The following is a 26,225-nucleotide window of genomic DNA, read 5'->3' as shown; positions in this document are numbered from 1 at the left end:
GATAAACGACTGAGTCAAGAGTCGGGCATAGAGATGTCGAGAGAGGGTTTTAAGAAGGCCTAGGCATTTATCCAGGGCCAGGGCCGAAGTGAAATCACCAAGGACAAGGGAGCCTTCGGCAAGAGAAGAGAATGGATTCATCCTCCGAGAGGTAAGAAGGAATTTTAGGAAATTCTTGTCTCTCCCTGGCTCTGTGGGCCACGGGACATTGTCTTGGTCTTCCTAGAGAAGGAACGTCCCAGAAAGTACAGCTGTGGAAAGTAAAGAGAAGCGAGAGGGGCCCGGGTGGAAATGCCCTCCCACGAGTGAAGTGGGGCTTGTGTTCCGGCTCCCCAGTTGGGACGTCCCAGATGGCACCAGCGCAGCCCTGTTCTCAACCAGAACCCCGAAAAAGACCCAGCCAGCCAAGCCGACGGCGGGCTCAGCCGAAGCTCTGGTCTAAGAGTGAGGTTCCTGTCCCCCAGGAGACGAGAGCTTGCCGTAACGCTGTGAACTCCAACAGAAGAAAAGGTCTCAGGGCACCCGCAGGGGGGTGTTGGGGTCGTGCGCGTGGGCTCAGAAACCGGGTCTGCCTTGTCCGGGACGAGACCTCGGGAAGGCTGCTCTGCCCCTCCCAGCTTCGGTCTCTCCGTGGGTTTCAATGGAGTTAAGAGAGAGTGTGAGCTGGACTAGACCACGGCTGCCTGGCGCTCACCGAATACCGGGCACAGGTTCCCAACCCCACAGCTAGAGCCGAGAGTCCCCTCACGCCCACGGCCCCGGATCCGCGCCAACCCCAGAAGCCCACCAGAAACTCCCCTAACGCGTCATTCCTGCGCGCCGGGAGGCGGGCCCCCGTAAAGGATGCGGAAGTCACTGAAGGGGCCACTGGGGAGTGTAGTCTTTGATGCAGAGGCGTTACCGAAGGGATCACGGCACGGCGGAGAGCTTCACCCGGGACCCTCTACATGTTTTGTGAACATGGTTTTAAGAAAAAAGAGGGGGAAATCTACGTGCCACCGTGGTCATTCACCGTGACCGGAGCACGTTACCCACACCCTGCTCCCTTGGAGGCCAGTAGGAACTGCAGGCCGTCAGCGCGCTTCTAGTTACGCCGAGCATCCTGGGAGGTGTGGTCGCGGCGCGGTGCCGAGGATTCTGGGTAGTGTAGTCCTGGCTCCTCGCTGGAGTAGATGCCCAGCTGGTGGCTGGAGTGACCCCTTGTTCTTTGGTGGCGCTGGTGAGTGAGGCTCCCGCGGGACCCTTAGGGCAACCGTGTCCTTCCCTGCCCGGAAAGGTAGGTTCTGAAAGGCTGGTGTATGGGCTGAGGCTGGGGACGGTGCTGACGGCGGGGAGAGGAGGTAGTGGTGGAGACGCGCTGTCGTGGCTCAGGCCGTGCTCTCCCGGATGTCTTATTTTGGGGCTGTGGGCGCGCGTCACCGAGGAAAGCGTGTGAGGTTCAGCTGTGAAGCCCAGAAGTGGTGGGTCCTGGGCTCAGGCCTTTCGTCCTAGGGTTCCTGTGAATGGGGACAGGTTCGGCCTTGGCCGAAATAGCGATATTAGGAGAGGGGCTCGCTCATGTCACAAGTCCCCGTTTTGGGGGGGGTTGAATAAGTAGGCTTTTGGACGCCTGCTGTTTCCCAGGTGGTGATGTGGGGACTGCCCTGGGGCCACGTGTCTGGGGTTTTGGTTGGTGGAGGCTGACCGTCTTACTTCGGGCCCAACTTCGGGCGATGGGCGGCCTGGCCAGCCGTGCCCCTTTTGCACTGGGTTGTGGAGTGGCCATTTTGGCGCGGTCTCAGGGTCTCAATTTGGCTGGCTGCCCCTGGGTTCGGGCCTTGGTGGAAGAGGTCGGGCTGGGACCCACTAGATAAGTTTTTCAAAGATCCCAGGGACCGTCACTGACCACAGGAATCACGGATTCCCACATGTCTGGTGTGGCCAGGCTTTGATTTTAAATTGCGTTTTAACTTTTTATTACAGAGAAATTTCAAACAGTCGGAAGTAGAACTCCGTAGACCCATCACCCAGAGTCAACACTTATCACCTCGTTACCAGTCTTGCTTCTTCTCATAATGAATATACTGAGAATCCTTACAACCCAGAGGTTGCCAACACTGCCCTTCCTGGTTAAGAATATGGCCTTTACAGCCAGATTTCATTCAGGTTCTGTCACTTTATAGCTGGGTCACCTTGGGCAAGAGACTGACCTCACTGTGCCTCAATTTTCTCATCTGTAAAATGGAAATAATAAATGGTACCCTCAGTGGGTCGTTGTGAGGATAGAATGAGGTAAAACTCCAGTGGTGCCTGGAATAGTCTCTGGTATATACTAAGTGCCGGTGGGTATTAACTTTCCTTACTAAGAACAAAGGCGACAGAAGATCAGCTCCTGCTCAGTGTCAGCAGCATGTGAGGGCAGGCTGTGTTCACAGCCCACGTCCAGCTCTGTTCCCTGCAAGCTGCGCACAGTCTTTTCTGTGGCAGATCCATTGCTGATGCATTTAAGGACCAGGAAGCCCTACTCTGCTGGAGCTTGAGCGTTTCCAGGGACTCTCCTGAGCCTCTTTGTTCTTGCTCTGTCCCCTGCGGCTCCTGCCTGTCCAGAGAGGACTGCCTGGTGGGCAAAAGGAGGACTCCTGGGCCCCTGACAGCCCTGCCTCAGGTGGGGACCGCTTACCTTTTGTGTGAACCACGGGAATGTTTCTTTTGCTCGACTTTGACGTCTTGTGCCCTGCGATATCCTATTTGGGGATCAGAGCCCAGCTGTTTTCCCCAGGAAACAAAGCCTGTTGTAAGGGTGATGGTTTCCCCTGGGACTGTTCTTTAGACCTGGTGCCCTCATTCATGACCCCTCCATCCTTGCGCCAGCACCCCTTCTCTTAAGGTTTTGCTCAGACTGCTTACTCCCAGGGCTTGTCTGCTGTGAAGTTACCGACACTCTGTTCTTGTTCCCTCCAGTGCCCTCACTTACCCTTTTCCCTGCTAGAGTAGTTTGCAGCAAATCCTCATCATATCATTTACCTGCAAATACTTCAGTAGGCATCTCTAACACATAAGGACTTCTGTTTTAACATAACCACAATTTCATTGTTACACTCAGCAAAATCAATAGTTCTTTCCCCAATTGTTTTAAAAAAATCTCTTTTTCCTTTTCCTCTGAGCAGCCCTGGGCAGAGGCAGGAGAGGGAGCTGTATCTGGAATTCAGCATGGTGGTTTTCCCTGTCTCTGCTTCCCTCTCTTCCCCCGTTTCTTCTGACTTTGGTGACCTAGGCTAACAGCTGCCACTTCCACCCGTGGTACAAGCTGGGCCTCTTCAGTTCTCCTTGCCTCTCTGTTCTTTCCAAACTTAGCTCCCATTTGGTTGGCTGTTGCGTCCTCTCAGTTCCACCTATGCTGCGTCCCTTGATTCCTCCTCCTTCCCTTTGTGTCCACTCCTGTACCACCCTAGCTTCCTGTCTCTTCACCTTTTTATCCCTCTTTTCCCATGCCTCTTGAGATGGTTCCTGAGGTGTAAATACTGATCTTCTCATTCAACCTGCTAGAAAGAGTTTAGAAATTAGTGATCTTTCTAATTGTTTCTGTCCAAACTCTAAAGTTAGACTGCCCAGGTGCAAATCGCAGCTTCCCCAGATTCGTGCTATGTGGCTATGAGCATGTTACTTGACCTCTCTGAGCCTTCCTTTCCTCATCTATAAAATGGGGATCATAATGCTGTCCACCTCACAGGGATGTTGGGTGTGATAACACTTGCAATGAGGTCAGGGCGCCTGGTCATAGGAAGTACTAAGTAGTTATTAGCTGGGATTGTTATTGTTTCCAACTTCTCTAAGTTACCTTTTCAGCCTCTTTCTTTACCACACACCTGTCTCAGACCCTGTTTTACAGCTGCATGGAGATATATTTCCTTCTATGCTCTTTTATTTCTCCACGCCTCTCTGCTTCGGTATACACTCCTGTTGCTTGAGCTCAGATCCCGCTGGAGAGCATTCCTGGATTTTCCCAGGCAGTACTCGCAGTCTCCCTGTCAGCAGCAGAACACTGGACGCATCAGGACTCTGGGGCCCTCAGGCAGCGCTGTGACTGTCTGTCCGACTGTTCCATGGACTGTGAGGCCGTTCCTTGAGAGTCAGGCACTTCGTCTTGCTCCTTTTGGGTCACTGCTACAATGCTGACAGCTGGTTAGATGGAGTGGTGATGCTGTGTGAAGACACATGTCATCCTTGCTGGCTGCAAGGGAACTTCACTTGGGGAGTCACTGGAAAGATGTGGTTTAGGTATTATTGGAGTGAGCACTAAATGACAAGTTAGTGAGCGTGGACTTGGTCTGAGGGCAGGAGGCACTCAGTAAAGGGTTTTGAACAGAGCAGTGACCATGATCCCCCTCCAGCTATTGCCTATGCCTTTCCTTCCCTTTCAAGGAGCTAAGAAATGTCTGTACTTGCTGTCTCCGTTAGTATCCTTCCGTTGTCTTAAATATTCGAATGAGGTTTTTTCAGCTCAGTCCACTAAAAATATTCTTGTCAAGGTCACCAGTGATCTCCCTGGGGCTAAATTCCATATTCAGTTCCCAGCAACATTTTACGTATTTGCCTACTTCTTTCTTTTTAAAATATCCTCTCACGTGGTTGTTCCTGGTTTTCCTCTGACCTCATAGGCTGCTCCTCCTCTGTCTCCTCTGCCAGCTTCTCTTCTCCCAAACCCCCACTGAAGGCACAGGTTCAGCTCGTAAACCTCGTCTTCTCCAGCTACACTCTCTCCTTGGTGGCCCTGTCCACTCGGAAGGCCTTAAATGCCATCTCTCTGAGGTTCAGCCTAGACCTGGGCCCTCATCTGCAGATTCTAGACTCCTGCTGTCTATTTCATGCTTCCACCTGGATATCTCCTGGGTCTCCCAAACCTAATGTGTCCAACAGCAAACTCCGATCAACTCCCCCAAACATGCTGCACCACAGTGAGTACAGACAATTCTTTCAGGGAGTTTAGCTCTAAAAGGGAGCAGAGACATAGCTACTCCCTCCTTCAGATTGCTCAGGTGCAGAACATTGCACTCATGCTCGACTCCTTTCTTGCTCTTATTCTCCATCCCCAATGAGCAAATCTAAACTCCAACAATCTCCAATCTCCTCCGCTTCCACCGTGGTCCAGGCCACCATCGCACCTAGATGATCATAGCCTTGAGTGATCTCTTTGCTTCTTCCTTTGTCCCCCTAAAGTATATTAATCAGTACAGCAACCAGTGGGATCTTTTAAAATTTCAATCAAATCATGTCATGCATTTGCTCAAAACCCTCCAGTGGCTTCTCGTCACAGTCAAAGTCAGAACCAGTGTCCTATAAGACTGGGTACGATCTCCTCCCACATTTATACTTGAACCTCATCTCCTCCAGTCAGTCTCAGTCATGGCCCAGGAACCATAGTGAACTGTCTCTGTACTTGACCATACCAGGCTGGCTGTTGCAACAGGGCCTTTGCAGTGGCTGTTCTCTTGCCTACAGTGCTCCTTTCAAGGCTGTCCACTTGGCTCACTCCCTCACATCCTTCAGATCATTAGACAGTCACCTTATCAAGGAGGCCTTCCCTTATCACCATTTAAAATTCCAGAACCCCACCCGACTTCTGTTACTGCTCTTCTGCTTCCTTGCTTTATTTTTCTTCATCTTACTCATCACTTTCTGATGCACTGTTTTATTCATTCAATATGTCCATCTTCCTCCTCTAGATTTTCATGTCAGTGGGGGCAGATGTTTTTGTCTTTGTTCACTTCTGTATTCCCAGCGTCTAAAATAATGCCTGTCACACAGTAGGAGCTTAATAAATATTTAAAGAGTACATAATCGAATCATGTGTATATAGAGCTGATTCTGGGAGGAATGGATGAGGCTGTGTGGGATGTTGAGAGATGGTCTGCAGAGACCATCAGGAGGGACTACTGCCATTGTCCTCCTCCCCCAGCAGGTGTAGGAGTGGGAACAATTGAGGGAATTCTCAGAAGTGCAGTCAGTCGGCCGTGGTAATTGGTTTGATAATGGCAGGGAGAGAAGTAGTCAGAGTGCCTGAGTAGGCATATGGATGATCAGGAAGATACTCGTTAAGAAAGCTGAGTAGAGAGAAGGCACAACATGTCTGGAAACATTCTGATTATTGCTTGCTGTGCAGAAACCACCCCAAAATGGTGGCTTAGAAGAACCACCATGTACAACCTCACGATTCCTTGGGTTTACGAGGATCAGCTGGGCAGTTCTTCTGCTCTGTGTGAGTCATAGATCTGGCTGTGGCCACATTCACCTGGGGACTCTTTTGAGTTGGAACATCCAAGATGGTTCCCTCATGTATTTGGTGCTTTGGTTAATTGGCTGGAGGGCTGGAGTCAGCTGGGCCTACTCTCTCTCTGTGGAGTGTCGGGGCCTCTGCCTCTGTGTGGTCTCTCTGGCAGGGGAGTTGAAATTCTGACATAGTATCTCTGGCCTCCCAAGAGTGGAAGCTGTCCAGCCTTCTTAAGACTTAAGCTTGTAACTGCTGCAGTGTCACTTGTGCCACATTTATTGGTTAAAGCAGGAACAAGGGCAGCCTGAAGGAGTTCCCAGTGTTTGAAGCTGGAATAATTTGAGCAGCAAAATAGTGATAATAGTCTGTTATAACCCATAGGACAAGATGCGACTCCATACTGATATAAATAAATAAGTAATGGGATAAACAAATAAACGAGGGAGAAGCGACAGCTCTTGCTTACAGAAGAATTCCAATTAATGAATTTAGAATGAAAGAGGAAAATAGAACTTCGTCTTTTGGTAAACACCACAGTAGTAACTGTTGGAGACAGGTCCCACAAATATTTGCTAAAATCAGTGGGTGGAAGTTTGAAGAAAAATAGGATATCTGTATAATCTCAAACTATCTCTCTAAAGATATTTATTAATTATAAAGGGAAAAATAGTGACTTTATATTGGAGAAACCCAGCAGGCACACCTTAGCCAAGTGATCGAGATCAAGGTGAACATCACCAGTAATGAGATGGATCAATGTCATGAACCTCTATATGGTACACTGAGAAGGACACAACATCACTTCAAAGGCACTCTAGCCAAAAATGAACCAACCTCACTCTAATCGTAGAAACAATCAGATAAACTAAAATTGAGGGATATTCTTCAAAAGTGTCAAGTTCGTGAAAGAAGAAAAGACAGAGGAACCGTCACAGATTGGAGGAGATTAAAGATACATGAGAACTAAACGCAGTGTGGGAACCTCAGTTGAATCCTGGACCAGAAAAAGGACATGAGCGGAAAAACTGGCAAAATTTGATTAAAGTCTGTAGTTTACTTAATAAAACTGTGTCAATGTTAATTTCCTGGTTTTGATCATTGTACTAGGGTTTTCTCAGATGAAACCCTGAAGAGAAAGTTGAGTGAAGAGTATATGGGAATTGATATTTTTACAACTTCTCTGTAAGTCTAAAATTAGTTCAAAATAAAAAGTTTTAAAAATCTATCAATCTTATATTGAGTTTTTTTTTAAAGTGAGGAATGGGTGTTGAGTTTTGTTAATATTTCAGCGTGTATAAAAGCAAACATGATTTTTCACCTTAGATCTGTTCATTAATATGGTGTATTATAATAATAATTTCCTAATATTGATCTAATCTTGTATTTCTGGGTAAATCCCACTTTGTCATGGTAAAATATTTTTTTATTGTGGTGTTAGAATTTCTTAGCTAATATTTTGCTTAGAATTTTGCTTCAATATTCATAAGTGATACTGGTCTATAATTTTCTGTTTTGTGAACTGTCATCACGTTTAGGTGTCAGTATCGTAGTTGCTTTATAAAAAGAATGAGGAAGTTTTCCTTCATTTTTCAATATTCTGGGGCAGTGTTTGGAGCATTGGGACCATCTGGTTTGACAGTGTGGTAGAAATCCCTTATGACTGTCTAGGGTCAATTTTGGTAAATTATCTTTCCTTGGAAGTTATTCACTTCATGTAGGTATGCATATTTATTTGCATAGAGGTCTGCAAAATAGTGTCCTATGACTTTTTAAAGATGTGTTTTGGTGATTCAATAGTTATTTTCCCTTTGTCGTTTGTTATTTTGAATATTTATATTTTCTCTCTTTTCTTGATTGTTAGCCATGTTTATTTCATTAATTTTTTTTAAAGAAATTAGGATTTGACTTCATAAATGGACTTTTTTCTGTTCATCGGTTTCTCGTTTTATCTTTACTAAAGTGTTTAAGGCTATAAAATTTCCTCACCTCACTGTTTTAAATAAATTCCGTACATGTATAGTGTTTTCATTATTATTTTTTAGAAATTCTATAATTTCATTTTTGCTTTTTCCCTTTAACTCTCATCTGTTGCCTGTACAACATTCAGTGCACTTTTTCTGCTTTTCTCTTCTCCCGTTTTCGAGGCCTTTCTGCTTGATCAGGACAGCCGTATGGTCGTAAGGATGTATTTTTCTTCCTCTCTCTTCCTCACCATTTAGTGCTAGATCCATAAATACTTATATAAATGCTCACCTTCAGTCCTTTACCTGAAATTTCCCCTGTGATATTTCATCGTGTTTAATATTCATCTTCTAGTAGATTCCTCACAAAGAACTCCTGGCTGTGGAGTTCTTCAAGCCCCTGCATGTGTAAAACTATTTTTCTAAAGTCTACTTACTTGAATAATCCCTTGGATGGAAATAAAATCTTTAGTTCATAATATCTTTCCTTAAGTTTCTTGTAAATGTGACTCCATTGTTGCCTTGCTTTGAATGATGAATTTTTTTTGCCATGCATTTTATTTAATGTGGTAAAATATATCTAACATAAAATTTATCATTATAACCATTTTTAAGTCTGTAGTTCAGTTGCATCAAGTACATTCACATTGTTGTGCAACCATCACCACTATCCATCTCCAGAACTCTTTTCATCATTTTAAACTGAAACTCTGTACCTATTAAATAATAGCTTCCTCTTTCGCCTTCCCCTCAGCCCCTCTCAACCACCGTTTTACTTTCTGTCTATATGAATTTGATTACTCTAGGTATCTCATGTAAGTGGAATCGTACAATGTGTACCCTTTTCTGTCTGGTTTATTTCACTTAGCATAATGTCTTCAAGGTTTATCCGTGTTGTAGCGTGTGTCAGAGTTTCCTTTTTAAGGCTGAATAATGTCTCATTGTATGTATATACCACATTGTATTTACCCGTTCATCTATCAGTGGACAGTTGGGTTGCTTCCACATTTTAGCTGTTGTGAATAATGCTGCTGTGAACATAGGTGTACAAATATCTGTTCAAGTCCCTGCTTTCCATTCTTTTGGGGAAACACCCAGAAGTGGAATTAGTAGATCATGTGATAATTCTATTTTTAATTTTTTGAGGAATCGCCATACTGTTTTCCATAGTGGCTGCACCGTTGTACCTATCTACCAGTAATGCAAAAGGATTGAATGATAATTTTGATAAGTCTGATGGATGTTTGGTCTGTTTTTTGCTAGAGTCACTCAGGATTTTTGCTGCTGTTCTTCAGAGCTTGATAGCTTTTCTGGTAGGTTTCCTTCAGTTGGTGGCTGTGAGTCAGCCTCTCTGGTACTCTGTAGCCTCTTTCATATTTAAATTCAGGTTGTCCATTTTTGCCAAGTTTTCTTGGATTATAGTTTTAAATATTAATTCTCTTCCCTTTTTTTGTTTGTTTTCTTCTGCGGGAACTACAGTTATACAAATGATATTCCCTCCTTGCCTGTTTTCCTTTTTAACCACTTTCTCGTTAACCCTTTTTATTTCTTTTTTTTTCTGCTTTTACTCTTATTTGCACTTATTTTGCGCTGAATTTATTCCTGGGCCATAAGTTTTTATATCTTCAGTTTCTTCTGGGATATCTTTTTCTTCTGTTCAACCGCCTCTTCTGGCTTAGGAAGAATCTGCTCTTTTTTGGTGAGGATCATCTCAGTGTGGCAGGGAGAGGGTTGGTCTGCCAGGGAGCTCTGTGTGTCCTGTGCTGAATCGTGGGGGGTTTGTTCACCTAGCTGTGCTCAAAACCAGAGAATCTGCATCCAGACCCTTAAGTTCAGCATTACTCTCTGCATTTTTAAGCTCGTGCAGTAAAAATTCAGCACTCTGTTTGGGCCACCAACCCTGTGTCCAGCCCTGCTGTTTGGCCTGGGCACACCTACCAACTCCACCATTGTAATAACAGAATGGCACATGCTGTTTTGTAAAGTGACACTTTCAGATCTTTGGTGGCTTTTTAGATGTGCATAACCTTGAGGAACACAGTTTCACAAGTGTTCTTAAAGTGAACATGAAGATTTGAACTTCTTGATTTGCATGATTTTCTAAGGTTTTCTGGGTCAAGTGAGTAACAAACCGTTTTCAGAGATCACGTCAGGCTGCTTAACAGGAAGAGCCCTTTTTCTTTCTTTCTTTCATTTTTGTTCTCTTAAGTGGTGTTCTTGCTATTCTTCAGTGCCCATTATGTTTTCATTTCAATCCATTCTTCCTTGGTGTCTTGTAATTTAGTCTTATTTCTCATATAATATTGTGTCTTTTGTTTCTTTCTGAAGTTCAGTCAACTCTCATTTTGTTTCTTCAATTTTTTGTACATTTCTGTTCTTGACTTTTGAATTTTTTTCTAGTTTTATTGAGCTGTAATTAACATATAGTAGTTTAAGGTGTGCAACATAATGATTTGATATGTGTATATATTGTGAAATGGTTACCACAATAAGTTTACTTAACATCCATCACCTCACATAGTTACAGAATTCAATTTTTGATCCAAGGTGATTTCTTATATTCCCAGATGTTTGTTTGAGGATATTTAATTCAGCTCGGAGTATTTTGTTATGGCTTTTTCTGTGTCACCTTTTTTTCTTTGGTGGAATTTTCTGTAGTTGAATTTTGGATTATCATTTTTTGCTTTGGTTTTCTATAGATGAAGATTGCATACAACTGTCAGATTCTAGTGTTTTTGAAATTTTCTAGTTCGTGAAAACTCTCTGTCAGTGGTAGCATGGTTTCTTTGCTGGATCGCAGGGGAAGGAGAGGTTGTGTGTCTTTTCATTTTTTTCTCTCTTCTGTTTTGCAGGACCCTGAATTTCTCCTTGTACCTTGCATTTCCCGAAGGATGCCTTTTCCTTGCTTGTAATCCCCTTTTTCCCAGAGCTTTATTTTTCTAAGACTTCCTTTTCTCTTTCTGCCTACACTTTTCAGTCCCTTTCCTGTAGTAAGTGTTCTGACTTATCAGTACACTTTTGCAGGGTTTTCTAACATACATAGCACTTCTTTTCTTAGGGTTATTTTCAGTCAATTTTAAATCTGGTGTTAGTGCCTCTCTTCTCTCACATCTAGTTTCCTGCCCCTCCCCGCCAGCTGCCCTTGTCCTCCCCAGTGGCCTATAATGTAGGGTGTATAGGAGGTGGCTCACTGGTCTAGTGTTTTTTGCTTTTTTGGGTTTTTTTACATAGGTGTTTACAGGTAATTTGAAGTTAGGACCTTCTCTGTCTAGTTATGCTGAAAGGATGTACGTTTTCTAGTTTACTTGTGTTTCAGTGGAAGCTGAATTACAGTATTTAGCAATCTTCTCTTACTCATTTGGACTCGAACTCTAAACTTGCTCTCTCTTGTGGTGAACAGTAGCTGAAATCTCAGCACAGCTCATTCAGCCTTCCAGCGCTTATTATCCACTTGAGCTCCTTGTTGTCTTGCCTTATGATTCCTTATTTCAGTGTTCAGCCTGAGATTTTAGGAGGAGCTTATGTGTACACTTGGGGCTCAATCCTTTGTTGTTCCCACCTTTCTAGGATTTTGCCATATAGTTTCCAGGAAGTCTGGGAGCTGCAGATGGATCTGTTCCCTGGGTGCCACACAGGCTAGGGAGTACCTTCAGGTGAAAAGCTAGTTAAATACGGATCTCACCAGTGTGTGTCCCTTCTTTAAGGGTTATATCCCCTTGAGTTTTTGAATGCTTTTGGTTGGTTTTGTCTTCAAATAGCTGCTTTTTATATTTTGGCTAGAGTTTATAGTTAGTAGTAAGAGGGTTAGTTTGATATAAGCTGTCCTAGCAGTGTCAGAATCTCATGCTGTTGGTTTTTAATTTACTAATTCTTGTTCTTTTTAAAAACATTTTCTTCTGTTTTTTTAGTTTTTTGTTTTTTTCCTACTTTCTGGAGTTGAAGGCAAGTGAAAACAGTGAGTTGGGTGTTTTTTTAACCCAGTACATTGATAATTCAAAAAAAATGATGGAAGCAAGTATTGTCAAAAATGTGGAAGGGGCACTCTCATGTGTGGTTCTTGAGTTTATGGATTGGTATGCCTTTGGAGGGTATTTCTACAGTGTAAATGTGTGTTCAGTATTAAGGCCACTCGTTCCACTCCTTTATCACTCAGACAGAAATACTGACACGCGTGCCAAAGGTAATCTTTGTAACTTCGTTGGTGATAGACAAACATTGCAATCTCACAGTCAGTTGACAGAGGAATACATTGTGAAAGAAAATGTGGTCTGCGGATGGAAATAGTATGACCATTGTTAAGAAGAATGGAGTTAGGTCTCTGAGCACTGGTGTACAAATAGCCCCAAGATATTAAATGAGAACAAGTCAAAGAACAATGCAGATGACTTTTATTTACAGGAAAATAACATTGTTTGCACATGTACACAAATATGAGTGAAAATAAAGAGATAAAGTATAAATCAAAGAAGCCTACTCACTGAACTGTTAACAGCAGTTTCCCTGGGGAAGGATGTGGGCCTGGGGCAGTGTCCAGAAAGAGAACTAAACTTTTTACTTTATAATCCTGGAGGGTTTTTTGGTCCAGTTTTTTCTGAAATGTTTTTAAAGCAAGCCTGTGAATTATTTTCATCCGTAAATACTTCAATATATATTTCTTTGAAAAACAACCACAATTCCATTTTCACAATCCCTCAGATTAATAATGATGAATTAACACTGTCTGCTGTCAAGTAGATGGCCTCAGAAACGTCCTTCTACATTTTATTTGTTGGGATCAGGAGAGTTTGAGACTGAACCTGCTGCAGCCCTGGCTCTCTGGACCTTTCTTCAGGGCCCTGGTAAAGAACCAGACTGTTAACACCTCCTATCGTGCTGCCCATCCCCCAATTGTGGGGTTGGAGAGCTGGCCGTTCCTCACTCATGGGGAGAACATTTCCAGCTGATACCCTCTCATTTCTGTTTTCCTTACCCAGATCTGCCTTTTGAGATATCATCCTTCTTTAGGGATACCAGGAAAAATGGCCACAGGGTCCCGGAAAGCCAGGGTGACGGTGAGTGTTTCCTGCATTTCCACACTGGCTGTCGCAGGATGGACACATTCTCTTCTCTTGTCCTGACTGCCTTGGTACCTGGCAGAGTCCAGCTCTAGGCCTGGAAGTATGACTTATCTGACCTGCAGCCTGTTTGGCCCATGACTTGGTCAATTTAGAAAATTACCACTCATGCCCCTGGAAATGCACAGGATTAGAAAAGACCTGAGAAAAACCTTAGGTTTACACCTCAGGTTAAACCCCAGCACAGAGACACCCTACAACAATAAAAACACAAAACAAGAAAACAACAAATTTTGAGAAATCTGAGTTCCAGAGTTACCAAACTATAAGATTCAGATATCCCATGTTCAAGAAAAAAAATCATAAAGCATACAAAGAAACAGGACAGTATAGCCCATTCAAAGGAAAAAAATCAATAGAAACCATTCCAGATAAAGGCCAGATGGGGGACTTACTGGACAACAACTTTAAAAAAGCAGTCTTAAAGATTGTCAGAACTTGCAGAAGACATGAACAAAGTCAAGAAAATGATGTAAGAACAAAATGAAAATACCAATAGAGAGAGAGAAAACATGAAAAGAAACCAAGAAGCTCAACAAACTCTAACTAGGATAAACTCTCAAAGAGACCCACACCAAGTACATTGTCATTAAACCCTCGAAAGCCAAAGCCAGCAGAGAATCTTAAAAGCAGCAAGAAAGAAGCTTTGTTAATATAAGGGGTCATCTTATATTATCAGCACATTTCTAATCAGAATCTTTGGAGGCGAGAAGGCAGTGGATTGATATATTCAAAGTGCTGAAAGAAAACAACTGTCAACTAAGAATTCTATATCCAGCAAAACTGTTTATAAGTAAGGGAGAAATTAAGACATTCCAGAAAAACAAAAGGTTCATTATCGCTAGACCTGCCTTGCAATAAATGCTAATGGGAGCCTTTCACGTAGAAATGAAAGGACACTAGATAGTTCCTTAAAGCCATATGAAGAAATAAAATTCTCCAGTAAAGGTAAATAAAAGGGTAGTTATATAAGCTAGTGTTATTATCACCTTGGTTTGTAACTCCACTCTTTGTTTTTTGCATGATTTAGGAGACTAATGCATTGAAAAACACAATTCATCTATATTTTTGGACACAGTGCATAAAGATGTAATTTTGTGACTTTAGTAACTGACAGGAGGAGAGGATGGAGCTGTATAGGAGAAGAGTTTTGTATGCTATTGAAGTAAAGCTGATATAAATTCAATTTAGAGTTTTATAACTTTGGGATGTGACATTTAATCCCCATGGTAACTGCAAAGAATATATATATAGAATATATGCAAAAGGAAATGAGAAGAGAATTTAACAGTTGTACTAAAATCAACTAAATACCAACGAAGACAGAAATGTAGGAAATGAAGGACAAAAAAGCTATAAGGCATATAGAAAACATATACAAATTGGCAGAAGTAAGTCCATCCTTATCAGAAATTACATGATATGTAAATAGCTTACACTCTCCAATCAAAAGACAGAATTTGGCATAATGGATAACAACTATAAAAACATGATCCAACTATATACTGTCTTATAAGAGACATACTTAAGATCCAAAGACACAAATAGGTTGAAAGCAAAAGGATGGAAAAAGATAGTCCTTGCAAATAACCAAAAGAGAGTGGGGGTGGCTATACTAATATTAGACAAAATAGAGTTTAATTCAAAAGATTACAAGAGACAAGGAAAACATGATATATTAATAAAAGATTCAGTACAAGAAGATATAAAAATTATTCATACTACATATCTAATAACGGACCCTAAAAATATATGAAGCAAATATTGACAGAATTAAAGGAGATATAGACAAATCTACACTGATAGTTGGAGACTTCAGTCTCCTACCCTCAGTAATGGATAGAACAACCAGACTGAAGATAAGTAAGGAAAGAGGACTTGAAGAACACAATAAATCAACTTGATCTAACAGACATATACAGAACATTCTACTCAAGAAAAACAGAATATACATTCTTCTCAAGTGCACATGGGACATCCTCCAGGATAGATCATGTGTTAGGCTACAGATTAAGTCTCAATAGATTTAAAATGACAGATATACAAAATATCTTCTCCCACTACAATGGGGTAAAGTTAGAAACCAATAACAGAAAGAAAACGGAAAAATTCCCAAATATGTAGAAATTAAACAACACACTCTTAACCCACAGATCAGAGAAGAAATCACAAGGGAAATTAGAAAATATTCACAGACAAATGAAAACAAAATACAACATACTAAAACTTACAGGATGCAGCAAAAGAAGTCCTAAGAGGGAAAGTTAGAGCTGTAACCACTTATACTGAAAAAGAGGAAAGATCTCCAGGCAACAAGCTAATTTTGCAACTTAAGGAACTAGGAAAAGAAGACTAAACCCAAACTTAGCAGAAGGAAGGAAATAACGAAGATTGGAGCAGAGTTAAATAGAGAATAGAAAAATAATAGAGAAAATAAACAAAACCAAAAGAAGATTACCAAAATGTACAAAACCTTTGCAACTTTGACTAAGGAAACAAGAAGACTCAAATTACTAAAATCAGAAATAAAAGTGGGGACATTACTGCTGATTCTGCAGAAGTAAAAGGATTGTAAGAGAGTGTTATGAACAATTGTACACCAACAAACTGGATGACCTAGGTGAAATGGAAAACTTCCTAGAAACATGAAACCTGTCAAGACAGAAGCATGAGAAATAGAAATTCTGAAGAGAGCAGTAAGGAAATTGAATCAGTAATTAAAAACCTCCTAACAAAGAAAAGCCCTGGACCTGATGGCTTCACTGGTGAATTCTACCATACATTTAAAGAAGGGCTAACACCAGTTCTCAAACTTTTCCGAAAAAAATTGAAAAGAGAACACTGCCTAACTCATTCTATGAGGCCAGCTTTGCTTTGATACCAAAGCCAGACAGAAACACTAAAGAAAATTACAGACCAATATGTCTTATGAACATTGGTATAAAAATCCTCAACACGATACTAGCAAACTGAATTCAACAGCATATTAAAAGAATTATACACCATGACCAAGTGGGATGTATTCCTGCACTGCAAGGGTGGTTCAACATATAAACACCAATGAGTGTAATATACCACATTAATAGATTAAGGAAAAAAAGCATATGATCATCTCAATTGATGCAGAAAAGCGTTTAACAAAATTCAACACCCTTTTGTGATAAAAACACTCAACAAACTAGGAATAGAAGGAAACTGCCTCAACATAGTAAAGGCCATATGTGATAAACACAAGTAGCATACTCCATGGTAAAAGACTGAAAGCTTTTCCTGTAAGATCGGGAATAAGACAAGTATGCCCACTTTTGCCACTTCTGCTGAACATAGTATTGGAAGTTCTAGCCAGAGCTAGTAGGCAAGAAAAAGGAACAAAAGGCATCTAAATTGGAAAGGAGGAAGTAAAATTGTCTGTTTGCAGATGTCATGGTCTTATACATAGGGAAGATTCCAGACACAAACACAAAAACCTGTTAGAATTGTAATATACAAATTCCACATAGTAGCAGGATGGAAAATCACACAAAAATCAGTTGCATTTCTATACGGTAACGATCTGAAATGGAAATTAACAAAATAAATTCCACCTGCGATAACATCAAAATAAAATACTGGGGAATTAACTTAAGCAAGGAGGTGAAAGACTTGTACATTGAAAACTACGAAACATTACTGAAAGAATTAAAGAAGACAGAAATAAATGAAAAGACATTGTGTGTTTATGGATTGGAAAACTTAATATTGTTAAGATGACAATAGTACTCAAACTGCTTCAATGTAATCCCTATCAAAATCCCAATGACTTTTTTTTTTGTCGAAATAGAAAAAATTCATCTTAAAATTCATATGGAATCTCAAGGGACTCTGAATAGCCAAACGATCTTGAAAAAGAAGAACAAAATTGGAGGACTCAAGTTCCTGATTTCAAAATTTAGTACAGAGCTACTGTAATCCAAATTCTGTGGTATTGGCATAGAAGTAGAATTACAGACTAATGGAATAGAACAGAGAGCCCAGAAATAAACCCTCACGTATATGGTCAGATGATTTTCAACAAGAGTACCAAGACTATTCATTGTGGAAAGGACACAACTGTATACTGACATACTAGAGAATGTAGTTGGACCCTTTCCTAATACTATATACAAAAATTAACTCAAAATGGAGCAAAGACCTTAATAGGTAAGAGCTAAAACTATAAAACTCTTAAAAGAAAACATAGGGAAAAGCTTCATAAAATTGGATTTAGTGATGATTTCTTGGATATTACACCAAAAATCTGATAACAAAAGAAAAAATAGATCAGTTGGACTTTATCAAAATTAAAATTATTTGTGCATCAGAGAGAGAGAATGTATTTGCAAACCACATATATAAGTAATTAATATCCAGAATATATAAATGACTCCTATAACTCAAAAACAACAGCAGCAAAAAAAATCTCAATTCAAGAATAGGCGAAGGACTTGAAGAGACATTTTTGCAAAGAAGACATACAAACAACAAGTAAGCACCTGAAAAGATGCTCACCATTACTAATCATTAGGAAGATGCGAATCAAGACCACAGTGAGAAACCACTTCACACCTGTTAGGATGGCTATTATCAACAAAACAGAAAGCAACAAGTGTTGGCAAGGATGTGGACAAGTTAGAACCCTTTTACATTGCTAGTTGGGATGTAAAATGGTGCACCCACTGTGGAGAACAGTTCATTGGTTCCTGAAAAAATTGAACATGAAATTACCATTTGATCCAACAATTCCACTTCTGGGTATTTAACCAAAAGAACTGAAAGCAATTGGTTTGGTAGTGTTATTCACAATAGCTATAAGGTGGATAAAAACCCAAAGTCCATCAATGGATGAATCGTATATACATACAATCAAATATTTTTAAGCTATAAAAAGGAAGGAAATTCTGAGTACAGGCTTCTACATGGATGAACCTTGAAGACATTATGCTAAATGAAATAGGCCAGACACAAAAGGACAAATAGTGTATGATTCCACTTATTTGCAACACATAGAATAGCCAAATCCATGGAGATAGAAAATAATATGGTGGTTACCAGGATTTGTGGGGAGGAGGGAGTTATTGTTTAATGGTTACAGAGTTTTAGCATGGGATGACAGACAAGTTCTGGAGATGGATAGTAGTGATGGTTGTACAACAATATGAATGTACTTAATGCTACTGCAACGTACACTTAAAAATGGTAAAAATAGTCAAATTTTTGTATATATTTTACAGTAAAAAAAAGTGTACCGACTGCTACACCCAGTCTCTTCTGTATTCTACCACCAGGTGCCTTTGATTCCTCCCAGGTAGTCCTCCTGTCCTCATCGCGGGCTTTCTCTCTTCCTCAGCTCACAGTGTCCTCTCCTCTGCTCCCCACATGCCTCATCTGGCATATCTAGCACTTTCCTCTTCCCTTGATTCCTGCTCTTCCTTCAAGACCTCCAAGTTCCCGACCCTATCTCGTGAAACCTCTTCTGATGTCTGTCTTCTAGTGTACCCTCCATTTTGAAATAGTATTGAAATAGAGTAAAATTGGGCAGGGGGATGAGAACGGAGTGCAGAGATAAATTCGTATACTGAGTGGCCAGGAGGTCCACCCTGAGCACCCACAGTGTGAGGCAGGAGTTTAATGGTACCCACATTTCACAGGTGAGAAGACTGAGGCACTAGTTCACTGGAAGTGGGCCCCAACCCAGGTTGGTATGGTTCAAGTCTGTGCTCTTCACCACTCCCCGCTTGTGCCTCTCAGGCCCGAGAAGTCCAGAGGGGTGTGGGATTTAGAGGAAGGACTGAGCTGTAGTTTGATCTTTGCCATTTTTGTATGAACGTCAGTCACTCAGATGCTTCAATACTAATACAATCAGTCAGACTATTCTTTTTAAATTCTTAAAACTCGGAAGTTTGTTGCTTTACTGTTGTTTAATTTTTATATGTTGTTTGCTCTTCCCTCAGCCTGGATTTAAAGTTCACAAAAGTTAGGGACTCCATTCTTTGCATGTATACCTCAAGACAGCCCACTCAGGATCTTGAATGTGTAGATTCACAAGTGTTGTTGGCCAGATAGCGACAGGGGTTGGAAGGCCTTCAAACGCATGGCGTCAGGGTTACAGACAAAGGCAAGATCTAGATGTCTCCCCTAACTCCCCCAGGCCGCCCTCTCCGTGCCCCTCACCTGAGTCATGGGCAAGGCTGGCTGCTGGGTGAGCAGGGCTGTGTTTTGTGTTTCAGGCACACATGGCATTCAGAGATGTGGCTGTGGATTTCACCCAGGAGGAGTGGCTGCTGCTGAGCCCTGCTCAGAGGTCCCTGTACAGGGAGGTGATGCTGGAGAACTACAGCAACCTGGTCTCACTGGGTAAGCCTGGCGTCTCTTAGGACTCACATTCTTGCTGCTGGGCATTTTAGGCTGTGCTTGAAGCAGCCATCTTGCTTTCTGACTTTGCCTTTGGGTTGGATTCAAAAGAAAAGACAATCTGTTCCGGGAAGGTCTGATTTTGTAGAGATGAATTGGGTAGATCTGTGTGTGTGTGTGTGTGTGTGTGTGTGTGTGTGTTGTGTGTGCTACTCTGCATTTCTAGGCCTTTCCCCCCAGCCTCTCTGGGTAAGCAGAACATCTTTTCCTAGGTTACCTTCTTTTAAATGAGGGAGGTGTTTTTCTGCCCAGCATGGAGTAGAGTCAGTGTGCTCTCATCCTAGCTCCGCTTCCCGACTCGTCCCTTCCATCGCTGACAGCTCACTATTCTCATGTCTTGTCTACCACTTTTTTAAGTTCCCCACCCAGTTTGGCACTTGAGCCTGTAATCTACAGCCACCTTGTTTTCTTTTCCTGTGAACAGGAATTCCATTTTCTAAACCAAAACTCATCACCCAGCTGGAGCAAGGGAAGGAAACCTGGAGAGAGGAGACACAAGGCCCACCAGCCACCTGTCCAGGTGAGTGGGGACACTGGGCAAATGGAGCACAGAGCTGCAGGCAGCTGAGGGGATGGGAGTGAGGAGGAGACCTCACTCAGCTGCTGGGGAGGGAAGCCATGCTCCTGGCCTCCTGGGCTGCTGCTTGCATTGCCTGGCATGGCCTCCCTTCATCCTCACTCGAGCTTTCCTGGTCTCTTGTGGCCTTCCTCCACTGGGTTTGCCCTCTCTATTTGACTCAGTTCTCTCCCACATTCATAGGCTTCTTTCTCTTGTTACTGTTTTTTTTGAAAGATGAAGTGAGAATGTGGGAAAAAAACTGAGTGAGCTAAAGAAAAAAGGCAAGCCAAATGGGAGGAAGGAAGGGTAAAAAGCCAGTTGGGAAATTGAAATGGAGTTGTAAAAAATGGAGAGATAAGAATGGATTTCACCCAGGAAGGTGTTTACTATCTGGCCATTTAAGAAGTTTGCTGAGCCCTGCTCTAAGGGATTACAATACACAGCCTTAACTTTTCTTATTCTGGGCACCACTTTGTGTAAATCATAAGAATACTGCAATTGCACAGTTCCAATTACCCCTCTCCCCCACGGGCTTTATTCTGTAGTTGTCATTTGTATTACACCAAATGCATTCCAAACTCCCTAATACAATGTTAAAATATTTGTTTTAAACACAGGTATTTTTTTTAATCAAGAGAAAAAATATTCTTTTATACTCATTCAGATAATTTACTATTTTCTATGCTCTTCATTTTTTTCTGGACATCTGAGTTTCCACCTGGTAGCATTTTCCTGCAGCCTGAAGGACTTCGTTTAGCATTTCTTGTGGTGCCAATGGCAGTGTATTCACTAGCATTCTGTTTTTCTGAATGTGTGTTTATTTCACCTTCATTCTTGAAAGATATTTTCACTGGATATAGAATCCCAGATTGTTTTTCAGCACCTTAAAGATATTGTTCCCCTGATTTTGCCTCCATTGTTTCTGATGAGAAGTCAGCTGTCGGGGCTGGCCCCGTGGCCGAGTGGTTAAGTTTGCGCGCTCCGCTGCAGGCGGCCCAGTGTTTCGTTAGTTCGAATCCTGGGCGTGGACATGGCACTGCTCATCAGACCACGCTGAGGCAGCGTCCCACATGCCACAACTAGAAGAACCCACAACGAAGAATACACAACTATGTACCGGGGGGCTTTGGGGAGAAAAAGGAAAAAATAAAATCTTAAAAAAAAAAAAAAAGTTATAAAAAAAAAAAAAGAAGTTAGCTGTCTTTTCTACAATTATTACCCTGATTTTTTGTTACCTTTTTTTTTCACCCCTGGCCAATTTCAGAGTTTTCTGTCTGTTTTTGGTGTTCATTTTGACTACACTGGGACTGCTTGGGATTCACTGAAATTTTTGAATCAATAAATTTATGACTAGAGCCAAATTTGAGAAAGTTTTGGATGTTATTCCTTCACATTTTTTTTATTCTTCATTTTCTCTCTCCCTTTTTGGGACTACGATTACATGTGTTTTAGTCCTTTTTATATTGTCACACAGGTTATTGAGCCTGTCCATATTTTTAATTTTTTTTTTCTGGCAGTTCTTCAGATTGGCTGATTTCTGTTGATCCGTCTTCAGGTTTACTGTCTCATCTGCATCTCTAGTATGCTGTTAAGCCCTGGCCAGGGAATTTTTCATTTCAGATATTGTCTTTTTCACTTCTATCATTTCCATTTGCTTTTATTATAATTTTCTGTTTTTGTGATGATATTTCCTATGTGTTCATTAATGATGAGCAAATTGTCCTTTACCTTCTTAACAGAATAACTCAGATACTTAATGGTTACATTATTAAATGAAAAGGTTGAAGAATAGTTACCAGTTCAGTTATTTATTAAAAAAAAAGAAGTGTGTGAAAAAGTATGTATCAGTATGTTTATGTGAACATAGAAGTCTGTATTGTTATTTACCATGGCCAGTGGGGGCAAGATTGGAGAGAGTGGGGAAAGGGGTTTCTGGCAATTTTTCTTTCTATTTGGCCTTATTTTTAAATGATAGAAGTGTAGATAACTTTAAAGAATTATGTATGTATTTTTTAATTTTTAAAATACTTTTGTCAATTTTATAAATGTTTCACACACAGAAGTATATGTTTTTTTTTCTGGGGAAGAAATTGTCTATTTCTTTCAGTTTTATTAAATTTAAAAGAGAGCCTTACAATTAATTCTTAGAATCAAGAGACCATAGCGTATATGATAGAAATTTTTCCTATTTTTCAAGTTGTTTGTGTCTTATTTTCGATCTGCTAGGAAGAGTCATATTTTTAGCATTTCTCCATATATTTCTAAGTTTTTGTCTTATATTGCACTTCAGTATACTCAGGCATATGAAGGTTCATGATAATAGCGTCTCATTCATTAATGACGTTTTTAACATTAGAGATCTCTTTGTTCCATGTGATATTCCTTTGACTTTTTCTTTGTTTCTTGTTAGTCTTAGCACTCACTTTCTTGTTTATTTTTTTGTTATGGTATTTCTGTGTTCACTCTTTTATTTTTTAAATAAAAATAATGTGATTTGGGTGCTTTGTAGCTGGTATTACACTTTATGCCAAACCAAGAGTTGTTGTCTTTTAATAGGGACTTTGCTGTAACAACTGATGAGTTTCATGGACTTACTTGGGGGCTGACTTTGAGGCAGCTCTGTAGGTCCTTGAGTACAGTGATAGGAAAGAAGGTCAGGCCAAAGGAAGTCAAGTCTGTCATAGTCACCTTGGCCTCCCAGAAGAAAACACCACAGACTGCGTGGGCTAAATGATAGAAGTTTATTATCTTGCAGCTCTGGAGGCTCATGGTTCTCGTAGGTTTTGGATAATCAAGGTGTCGGCAGGTTCAGTGGCTCACGGGCCTCTCTTTTGGGCTTGCAGATGGCCGCCTTCTCCTGTGTCCTCACATGGCCTTTTCTCTGTGTGCATCTGCTGTCTCCTCCTCCTCTTATAAGGACACCAGTCATATTGAATTAAGGTCCCACCCTTATGACCTTTCTTAACCTTAATTACCTCTTTAAAGGCCCTATCTCTAAATACGTTGGCATTCTACATAGGATGGAATAATTCTGGAATGTAGATGTGTACACAGTTGGTTTTTAAAAGCTGAGTGTTGATCTAAGATCTGACACTGATCAAAGAAAGAGTGTTCAAGTAGGTCTAGTAAGATCTGTACCTGGTTTCTCAAATTGTGTGGTCATTTATTGCCTTAGGCTGACTAGAACCAGTTGTGATGGAACAACTCATTCAGTGTTGACATCTTCGACACAAGAGATACTATAAGAAGACAATGTTTCTTTTCCACTGATTTCTGGGGAAATTTTTATTTAGCTTAATTATGGAAATTAATAGGGCTTGGATTGGTCATGGGCACCAAGAGGGAGCTTCTTTTAAGTCACTGGAGGCGTAGACTGTGTTTGTGTTGCCCATTGCTGAAAGCCTACTGCCTTGTAGAAATTCTGGCACGAAGAAATCCTGTAATAAATACTTGCTAGTGGGTAGGGAAACGCCAGCTGGGCTGTCTCACACATGATCTCTCTAGCCGCTCTGACGCTGCTTCCTACACTAGGGGTTCTCCAGTCTGAATGACTGCTTGCTCCCTCCATCCCTGTCCTCACAGGGACATAGGGAAAGACGTAACGGCATTTCCACATGGGTCCTCTGGTTAGGTATCTGTCAGTCAAAGAAAATACTTGTGGACACGGCTGATACCAGTGTAGGTGGTTGTGAGTTGGAAGATAATTGTAGTTGGGGGGGACTGTTGCATATTGGCCCTATTTACAGAGCCAAAACTGCCTGTGGTGCTTTTATAGTCTGAAACATAGAATAGATCTTAGGAGTGGGTTTTCTGGATTGTAATGGAAGATGTGATGGGCTGTAAAAGTGGGTCATATAAAGGAAGTCTTGACTGGGTAGCCCTTAAACCTGAGGCATTTTAAAGAACAGGGAATTGAGTCTCGCTATTAGACCAGGCGGAAGTGCTTGGGCTGCCCCACCAAATCTCAGTTCTGACTCACACTTTGTCTCTGCAGCAGAAGCAAAGCCAGAACTCCACCTCTGTCCCTTCTGCCCTCCGGATTTCTCCAGTCAGAAAGTCCACATGCAGCGCGTGCTGTGTAATCATCCCCCCTGGATCTTCACATGCTCATGTCCAGAAGATCACGTCCAGCCAGGGGATCCGTGCCCGGGGGACCAGAAGGAGCAGCCACAAGCCTCTGGTCAAAGTTCCTGGAGTGATAGAGGAGAAGGTCAAGAGAGAGAAAGTACCAAACCTTTGTTTGGAAAGACGAAGAAAAGGACTTTAGGAGCATTGTCCAGGCCACCCCAAAGGCAGCCAGTCAGCTCTAGGAACGGCGTCAGAGGCGTGGAGATAGAGGCCAGCCCAGCTCAGACGGGGAGCCCCGAGGAAACAGACACATTGTTGAAGAGGATAGAAGTCTTAGGGTTTGGAACAGTCAATTGTGGAGAGTGTGGACTCGGCTTCAGCAAGATGACAAACCTGCTCAGTCACCAGAGGATACACTCGGGGGAGAAGCCTTATGTGTGCGGGGTGTGTGAGAAGGGTTTTAGTCTCAAGAAGAGCCTTGCCAGACACCAGAAGGCCCACTCGGGGGAGAAGCCTATTGTGTGCAGGGAATGTGGACGAGGATTTAACCGGAAGTCAACACTCATCATACACGAGAGGACACACTCAGGCGAAAAGCCTTATATGTGCAGTGAGTGTGGGCGAGGCTTTAGTCAGAAGTCAAACCTCATCATACACCAGAGGACACACTCAGGGGAGAAGCCCTATGTGTGCCGGGAGTGTGGGAAAGGCTTCAGCCAGAAGTCAGCTGTCGTTAGACACCAGCGGACACACTTAGAGGAGAAGACCATCGTGTGCAGCGATTGTGGACTAGGCTTCAGTGATAGGTCGAACCTCATCTCACACCAGAGAACGCACTCGGGAGAGAAACCTTATGCCTGCAAGGAGTGTGGGCGATGCTTTAGGCAGAGGACCACGCTTGTCAACCACCAGAGGACACACTCAAAGGAGAAGCCTTATGTGTGTGGAGTGTGTGGGCACAGCTTTAGCCAGAATTCAACCCTCATCTCACACAGGCGGACACACACTGGGGAGAAGCCTTATGTGTGTGGGGTGTGTGGGCGAGGCTTTAGTCTGAAGTCACACCTCAACAGACACCAGAACATACACTCAGGGGATAAGCCCATTGTGTGCAAGGACTGTGGGCGAGGCTTCAGCCAGCAATCAAATCTCATCAGACACCAGAGGACACACTCAGGGGAAAAGCCTATGGTGTGTGAGGAGTGCGGGCGAGGCTTCAGCCAGAAGTCAAACCTCATTGCACACCAGAGGACACACTCAGGGGAAAAGCCGTATGTGTGCAGGGAGTGTGGGCGAGGCTTCAGCCACCAGGCGGGTCTCATCAGGCACAAGAGGAAACACTCGAGGGAGAAGCCTTACACATGCAGGCAGTGTGGGCTAGGCTTTAGCAATAAGTCGGCCCTAATCACACACAAATGGGCACACTCAGAAGAGAAGCTGTGTGTGTGCAGAGAGTGCGGCCAAGGCTTTATCCAAAAGTCACACCTCGTCTTACATCAGATGACACACCAGGGGGAGAAGCTTTACGTGTGCAAGACGTGTGGGCAAGGCTTCAGCCAGAAGTCTCACCTCAGTAGACACAGGAGGATGAAATCTGTCCACCAGAGACCACCACCCCACCCGGCCTCTGAGGCCTGTTCCGGACAATCGTCTGACCCCTTACACTCTCTTTGAAAGTGAAGATGGTGGTGAGGACTAAATAATCACAATTTTTACACTTTCATGAAATGGAGTAGAAAAATGCATTCCGTAAGTGATCAAAGGACATTTGACCTAGTTTACTTTCTTCACACTAAGTCTTCATGTTTTGTGGCCTTTTGTTCCAATAAACTTCGCTTCTTTACAAA

General features: G+C 42.2%; 1 protein-coding gene across 8 annotated transcripts; it reads left to right on the top strand.

Moving 5' to 3' along the window:
• On the top strand, nt 1-26,225 carry ZNF133 (zinc finger protein 133). 8 transcript variants are annotated; one of them, XM_014856013.3, is made up of 5 exons: nt 843-1,276; nt 18,989-19,035; nt 19,568-19,694; nt 20,176-20,271; nt 24,305-26,225. In XM_014856013.3, the coding sequence occupies exons 3-5, from the start codon at nt 19,574-19,576 to the stop codon at nt 26,050-26,052; spliced, it is 1,965 nt and encodes a 654-aa protein (XP_014711499.3). In that variant the 5' UTR covers nt 843-1,276; nt 18,989-19,035; nt 19,568-19,573; the 3' UTR covers nt 26,053-26,225. The 8 variants fall into 8 exon arrangements, with proteins under 8 accessions (XP_014711522.3, XP_014711499.3, XP_014711516.3 ...); XM_070485522.1 differs by having other exon boundaries at nt 1,160-1,276; nt 24,308-26,225; XM_014855998.3 differs by lacking the exon at nt 18,989-19,035 and adding an exon at nt 13,182-13,259 and having other exon boundaries at nt 1,160-1,276; nt 24,308-26,225.

The sequence above is a fragment of the Equus asinus genome, chromosome 15 (assembly GCF_041296235.1).
Source record: "Equus asinus isolate D_3611 breed Donkey chromosome 15, EquAss-T2T_v2, whole genome shotgun sequence".
Taxonomy (NCBI): Eukaryota; Metazoa; Chordata; class Mammalia; order Perissodactyla; family Equidae; genus Equus; species Equus asinus.
This window is presented reverse-complemented; position numbering and strand designations above follow the sequence as displayed.

Coding starts and splice junctions, on each gene's coding strand:
- ZNF133 (XM_044748146.2), top strand. CDS start 13,227: ATGGCCACAGGGTCCCGGAAAGCCAGGGTGACG. Junction 19,695..20,175: donor CAGCAACCTGGTCTCACTGG/GTAAGCCTGGCG, acceptor TCCTGTGAACAG/GAATTCCATTTTCTAAACCA. Junction 20,272..24,304: donor CCCACCAGCCACCTGTCCAG/GTGAGTGGGGAC, acceptor TTGTCTCTGCAG/CAGAAGCAAAGCCAGAACTC.